The sequence below is a fragment of the Pseudonaja textilis genome, chromosome 1 (genome assembly GCF_049901715.1).
Source record: "Pseudonaja textilis isolate UNSWEBS1 chromosome 1, rPseTex1.2, whole genome shotgun sequence".
Taxonomy (NCBI): Eukaryota; Metazoa; Chordata; class Lepidosauria; order Squamata; family Elapidae; genus Pseudonaja; species Pseudonaja textilis.
The window spans coordinates 225416785-225424472 of NC_141990.1; the positions used below are offsets into that span (position 1 = coordinate 225416785).

The window sequence follows — 7688 nt, forward strand, 5'->3', positions numbered from 1 at the left end:
TTCACATGAAGACTCTCGTTAGTTCTAAATATCAGGGCGCAAAAATAGCTAAATCAAGTGGATGCGAACACACATTTTATTGACAGGAAAAATGCTGTTCTTGGATGCATTTTACCTGAAGAGCAGCTCCAAAAGTAACACTTTGTGGTGCTGATAGGAGGAACAATTGTGATCAGTGTGTTGGAACAATTCACCTTTTTGTATAAGCTGTGTCTGCCTGCATCCCACCTCCCTCCTTTGATGGAAGGGATTCTAGGAAGTACAGGTAGTCCTTGACTTACAACCATTCGTTTAGTGACCGCTCGAAGTTAAAACAGCACAGAAAAATGATTTTTGTCCATTTTTCACACTTAGGACTATTGTAGCATCCCCACTGTCACATGATCAAAATTTAGACCCTTGGCAGCTGGCATAGACTTTATGACGGCTGCAGGGGTCCCAGGGTCATGTGAACACCTTTTGTGATTGTCTGGCAGGCAAAGTCAATGGGAAAGGTGGAGTCACTTAACATACAGTGGAACCTTGGGTCGCGAACACTTCTCTTTGTGACCAAATCGGGTTCCGACCAAAAAACCCACCCAATTTTTAAATCGGGTCACGATTCAAAAACTGGATGGCGAACAAACCAGGCCACGGCAGATTCCCTTTCCTCACTGATTTTCCCTTCTGTGCATGCACAGGCCGCGCAGTTTTTTTGTCTGTGCATGCACAGTCGGTCGTGCTTCCAGTCAAAACCAAATCGGGTTGCAACTGTAGTCCTGGAACTGATTACAGTGGCGACGTGAGGTTCTACTGTACATGTTACTAACTTAATGAATGCACTTAACAACTGTGGCAAGAAAGGTCGTAAAATGGAGCAACTGATTTACTTAGCAAAAGGAAGTTTGGGCTAAATTGGGGCTGTAAGTGGAAGCCTGCCTGTACGGCTCTTCGCCTTTGCTCCCCTGCTAGGGCCATGATGAACACTGCTGTTTGAGGCCCATTAAGTTCTGTTCTAGCAATGGGGTTTTCTGGAACCCATAGCAGCCAGTGGGTTTTAAGAAAATAAGATTAGATAGTTTGACGGAAGAAGGCTCTTGTCAGTGCTGTGTAATCCAATCACTTGAGCCTTTGGTCTGGTCTGTAATTTATCAAACTACAACAGATAATTACAGTTCCTACAGAGGATAGAAATGTGTGAGTGCAGTAGGTGGGTTCCTATAATGTGCATTTATATTTAAGCTTCAATATTTAAAAGTGTGGGGAAAATCCGTTAGATCTCCTCTCCCAGATAAACTTAATTTTTCACCCTTCTTCTCGGGTGTTACACTTCCTTGACTAATGCTTTTAAATTATATAGCGGTTAGGTTTTTTTTTTAAGGGTTATTGCAGTACCAAGACTTGAGATGAAAGCTTTGTTGGTCAAAATACAAATTATGTCTCTATGGAACAAATGATTTTTTTTTAAAAAAAAGAATCAAGATAGTTTATATTGCAAACAGAACAGACACTGCAAACGGGACAGAAAAATCAGTTAAAGCGGAGAATCATTATCAAAGAGCACTGCCCTCTAATGGTAGTTGGGCATTTTAGTATGATGAAAAGGGGATTAAAGAAAATTTTATGCAGCCTATTGGAGATATCATAATTTACCTTTAAGGGTAAATGAGAGAATACAGAAAGATCATGAACAGGAACTGGTGAATGCCGACTTTATATCTTTTATCAGCTGGAAGGTTCAAATCCAGGAAGCCCCCATTGGTACAACGTCTGCTCATCAACTTTAACATCCCTTCCCAATGGAAAGGCAAATGGGTTGCTGGATGCCCAGCCATAGGAAGACATAAAAAATGAACCCACAAAAAAGGGTGCCAGGCTTTGAACTACCACATCAGCAGTGGACAAGCCTGAATAAGATTCACACCTCACATAGGCATCTGCCAGGACTCTGTATAAAGGGGCCATAATATCCTCCCCTCAGTGTGGCAGCGGGGGTCCCACGTCAAACTGTAAATCACCTCATGACCAGTTGTAAACTGAGGCCATATATAGGCACAGTATCTGATTTTTTTAAAAAAATATAAGGAATTCTGCACATCGGTGGTTAGATGGCCTAGACATTGGTATTTAAACATAGATCTTTTTGACATTTATATTTTATTGTGTTCTACTAGCATAGATGAAATGTTAATATATATTGCTAGTCCATATATGTTATGCCATACGCTAAATAAATAAAGTTTAAGGATTTATCTAAAAGATTTAACACAGGTAAAAATAAGAACTTGTCAAGTTGTACTCAAGTTCAGGTAGTCCTTGAGTTATGACCACAACTGAACCCCAAATTTATGTTGCTAAGTGAGAAATTTGTTCAGTGAGTTTTACTCCATTTTACGACTTTTCTTGCCACTTAACATTTGTTAGGTGAATCATTGCAGCTGTTCAGTTGATAACACCATTGTTGAGTGAATCTGGCTTCCCCATTGACTTTGCTTGCCAGAAGGTCACACAAGGGGATCACATGACCTCCGGGACATGGGAACCATCATAAACTGGTTCTCAAACCCTTAGATATAAATCACATGACCAGGCGGATGCTGCAATGGTCATAAGTGTGAAAAATGGCCAGAAGTCACTTTTTCCAGTGCCATTGTAACTTCGAATGGTCACTAAGCAAACTGTTGTAAATCGAGGACTACCCATATTATTTAACCAGTAAAAGAGCGAGAACAATAGCCATGTAGTTCCAGCTCCTAATATTATGGTATTATATATAAATGTCCCTCCTCAGATCTACAGTGCAGAAGTTGACAAGAAGATTCTAAAATCCTGTACTATTTCTACTTAATACTTTTAAATACGCTACTTAAAATATTTTTTAAGAAACCTTACATCTGCAGTTCAGGAGAAATTCTGTACTCTTAACTATTTTAATTTTATTTTCTGTTTAGACAAGAAATCCTCTCGGGAAGAGATCCAAATGGGGAACTTGGGACCAGGTGCGTAAGTTTCTGCCTTAAAGCTTTTTGACCAATCTAAAGCAGCTTTTATTGGATAAACCCATCACCCTTTGCAGCTTCCAAAAAAAAAAAAAAAAGTGCCAAAGCACATGTGCTCCCATATCTCTTTGTGCATGCCTACTTAGCAGAATGTCACCAATCCATTTCATTGTGGAGATCCAAGGGCTTCAGTTAGACACAAGTAATTCTCTACTTACAGCCACAATTTCCACATCACTAGGATTTCCATTGCTAAGCAGGGTGGTGGTTCAGTGAGTCACACCCAATTTTACAACCTTTTTTTGCCATGGTTGTTTAAGAGAATCACGGCAGTTGTTAATGAATCATTAGGTTGTAAACAAACCTGGCTTTCCTCATTGACTTTGATTCTCAGAAGTTGGCTGGGAAGGTTGCAACTAGAGATTACATAACCCTGGCAGGCTGTAACCTTCATAAATGTCTGCCTTTTGCCAAGCGCCTGAATTTTGATCATGTGGCTATCAGGATGCTACAGTTGTAAGTGCAAGTTGTAAGTAATTTTTTTAAGTGTCATAACTTTGAACGGTCACTAAACGAATGATTATAAGTTGAGGACCACCTGTACTTGCTTTGAATAAACCACCTTCAATTACTGAGCTTGTTAATCTTCTGGGATGTTATCTTTAGTACTTCATAGCTGGGATGCCTTCATCACTTGTTACAGCAAATAGTGACATTAGGAATTTTGCGGGACAATCTAAAAGTTTCTAGCTTTACCGGAATGGGATCAGACAATATGGATTCATAGCTCATTGCTATTTTTCATGGGCCTGCAGCTACTGCACACACAAACCTAACCCTCATATTGATCAAACTCTTTCATGCTTGGTGTGCTTTAATCTTTAAAACCAAAATGTGTCAGTTTATGACTTTATTACACTGCAGATTGGAGAAGAGTTTCTTCTAAGCCAAGGATTATATTTGAACTTTGAGCAATGTGCCAGAGGCTACCCTGAAAAAGAGAGAGGGAGAGTCAGAACAAATTTGATTTCTTTTCCCCTGAATTGCAATTAAAATTAAATATAATTCATACGAATTATTTAATTTCCATGATGAGTAGCCTCGTGGTGGCTTCGGTTTGGCAGTTCCATAGGGCCTAGCTTGCAGGTCACATTATTGGTGACAAGAAGAAGGGCAAGAGTGCAAAGGATTAGGATTAGTGTGTGTCAGGGAAATAAAAGATGACACTTGTTTGCTGGTTGATTGGTAAGCAAGAACGTGATTGTGGAAGAGAAAGGGAACCATTATCTCTGCCAGCTTCACCAGAGTTAGTCCTGTGAGAAATTCCCTCCCATCATTATCTCTCTTGATTTCAGACTATTCTACATTGAATGAACGGGACCATAATAGGACATTGGACCGGTCTGGAGAAGAATTGGAACCTATGAAGGGAGCACCCTTGGTGGTAAATATTGGGATTTCCGTGGATGGAGATCTTTAGAGAAGCCTTCTTGGTCAGTGGGAGGAGATACTAGGACATTCTTGCCCAGCTTGATGGTCTCCTTATATTTTGATCTACACTCCCATATTTTCTTGGCACTGTGGCTATAAGAATTACAGCGTAAAACAGTTGGAGGCCAGTTATTTGGAAAAAATAGCTTATGCACAGAGAAAGCCAGGAAAGAGCAGAAATTACTGCACTTCTATGATAGTAGTTTTTTTAAAAAATGAAATTACTTTTGAGCAAACTTTGAACAGCCAGATACTTTTAAGAAGATAGTGTCTTGAGAAAAATGCAAGTATTAACCATTTCTCCCCACCCCCTCCTTTCAAAATGATGTTTAACACTTTTTTTCAACTGAATGACTAACCCAACCCTGTTGACTTTTCTCTCTCCATTTGACCTCTCCTCTGCTTTTCTGAGTGGAGTTTTAGTTAGGCTTTTTCTTTCTCGCTTTCTCCCACTTGGACCCAGTGTGCTGTTCTTACTAACCATACCTATGTCTACAGCAGGAGGAAAGGCACGAATCCCTTGAGGAAATTGACCAGTTGCTTTATCCTCCTATGGTATGTCTTTGCTTTCTGATATTAACCCTCTGTTTCTGTGTTTTAAAAAAAGGGGAGGGGTGCTGAATCTTTACTTTCCCAATCATACTTTCCCAATCATACTTTCCTAGGGTTAAATCTTGTGCATAAAGAAATTTGTATTTGCTTTTGAGGAGGAGCAACACTTACATTGCCGAAGTTTGAAATGATTGATGATTCTATGGGATTAGATTGTCATGGATAAAGCTCTGCCCTTTGATGTTTTTCACGAAAACTGATGTTAACTTATTTGTGTTTTTCCACAGCAGAAGATCTAGAGATGCTACCATCTGCCTTCTCAGTTTTGGGTTCATAACATATTTTATATAACTCTTGTGATGAAATGGACTGAGCTTTTTAAAAATCTTGGGGCCATGTAGCCAAATGACCGGCTCCCTGAAGCCCACGGGGTCTCACATCTCCCTGTAGAATTTGAACTTCTGGACGTCATATTTTGTTTTTTATTCTTCAAAAAAAAAAAAAGTAATTCCTAAAGACCAAATACTCTTGATGGATCTCATTACACAACAAAGGCAGATACTTTAAAATACACATTCGTGATGCAATCGACAGAAGCTAATGGAACCAATCGGAGCAAATGGATCTCAGCCAAACTCAATCATACTGGAACTTATTTTTTATTAAGGGGATGTTGACTCTCTTCTTCCAAAAAGCAGAAAGAGAGAAGCCATTTCCATCTTCTCTTAGCCTATAGAATATATTTTTGTGTGTCACTCATGTTTGCAACAAAGGCTGCTGGGAATACTGGAACATTCCTAGTTGGGGAGAGGTGGTGGTGGTGGGGGCGCAAGATGACAAAGGATCAGCTTGCAAGTGATTGCATTTGGGTCATCTGCCCTTTAGGATACGCCCCTTCGAGACAGTAACTTCTTTATCCTCATAGGCTTGAGGACAAACAGATTTGTCTCTTTTTCCCCCCTTCTCCTGTCTCTTTAGTTGCTTCTTGATGGCCTTTCTGAGATGGATCAACTCAAGAGTGTAGGAAGCTATTTATTTGTGGGGGAAGAGATGCTTAGGGCCTAGCGCTTTAAGGGAGGGAAAGAGGGTGGAGGACGTTAAATGACAGTTGGTGGAAGGGGCATAGTCTTCATACCTAGAAGTGTCCATTTTGCCTCTCACGGGAGAGGGCAGTGTGATGCATCTGGTTTTGGGTTGCTGACTTAAGTGGTGAGTGCCTAGATTGGGCCACAAATTGCTTAGAGAGCTGATAGAAAACTTGGTGATGCAGGAAGTATGAGGGATAGGAGGCCATTTGTAAATATTGCCCAAATCCTCCCATGCAGGCAAGGGAATGAAACTATGATCGGTCACTATTTACATGTGCCTTTTCTTTGCTACTGTGAAATAGCTTGGTGCTTTGGCTAATTGCAGGTGCAGAGGGCCAATCCCTAACCATAGAGATTTTGGCACAGAGTTCCCTCCTGCTCTCTCCCTCTCCCTCCCTCTCTCTCCCTCCCTCCCTTCCTCTGCAATCAGAGTCCTGCTGTTGCCCTGGATGTAGTGACAAAATTGGAGAGGGGTGATAGAGGCTACTGTGTGGGGGAGACCAGGAACTAATCTGTCACTAAAGGTAAAGGCTCAAGGGTGAGAGGAAGGAGAGAAAGAACTGTTGGGTGAGGATCGCAATGTGCACCTTAGTGGGTTGCTTCTTCAGGGAATAAGAAATTTAGAGTCTGCTTACAGATCTCTGCCTTTAATCTGCAAGGTAGCAGTAAAATGGGGAATCGTGAATTACTCTGGGCACCATATTGGTGCCGGTTGCCCTTTTATTGTTGAAGAGGACTGCGGCCTCTCTCACCCTCACAGCTCTGCTTCCATCAAACAACTGGAAGGAACTCAGTTGCGCTTGACTTCTCTCTGCCTCCCCATTGCACAAGAGGGAAGGTCTACAGTAGAAAAGTCTTATTACTGCCTCTTCTTTGCCCCAGTCCAGTTTTTCTTACCTTTTTTTTTGGGGGAATTAAAAGATATAAATCAAGGCCCTCTGCAGGGTTGCGCAACTTTTTCTAATGTAAAACACTATTTCCTTTTTTAATCCAGATGAACCAAAACTACCCTTTCCCACTGACCAATTCAGTGCTATAGAAAAAACTAATCACTGACTTGTTTTTTGCTTTTCCTCTGCACCCCCGAGGAAGGGGACATTCTGCTGTTCTTTGAGACCTTACTCATTCTGCAATGCTTTTAAATTGAAATGATTTTTATATAAATAAAGTTTTAAAGTGTGTATTTGTTAAAATGGAATTGACTGATCCCAATCTTATCGAGTTTGTCTCTTGCTGTCTTTCATGATGACCAATCCCTGCACCATAAAAATAGGTTTTGCTTACTTCAGGAGGGATTAATTCCTCCTGCCTCCAGTGTGTTGATATCCCTATTCTAAAATAAGCTCTGTCAAATGAGGATTCGACCCAGTTCTTAATGGCCTTGCCAGCTTGGCTTTTGCTCATGTAAAGAGAGTGGGATCATAAGCAGGAATAGGTGGTTCTAACATAAAATTACAATGTGCAGAACACATCTCTATTTCTATTGTGACAATTTTTGTTTGGAAGATTGGGTCACCTTGGCAGAAAAAGGAAACACGTTTTCAGAAGGCAGGTCCTCCTAAAATTGATTTGTAGAAAG

General features: G+C 40.7%; 1 protein-coding gene across 50 annotated transcripts in view; it reads left to right on the forward strand.

The window, feature by feature from the left end:
- The window catches only part of CTNND1 (catenin delta 1), a 66454-nt gene extending 59164 nt beyond the window's left edge, over positions 1-7290 (forward strand). For 20 of the 50 annotated variants that reach the window (XM_087920747.1, XM_087920711.1, XM_087920714.1 and 17 more), the window contains 4 exons: positions 2931-2978; positions 4334-4422; positions 4968-5024; positions 5309-7290. In XM_087920747.1, the coding sequence (XP_087776873.1) occupies positions 2931-2978; positions 4334-4422; positions 4968-5024; positions 5309-5320 (206 nt within the window). In that variant the 3' untranslated portion in view covers positions 5321-7290. The remainder of the gene's footprint in view (positions 1-2930; positions 2979-4333; positions 4423-4967; positions 5025-5308) is intronic. The other 30 variants (XM_087920724.1, XM_087920729.1, XM_087920735.1 and 27 more) reach the window with 4 other exon arrangements.
- Positions 7291-7688: the final 398 nt, after the last annotated feature.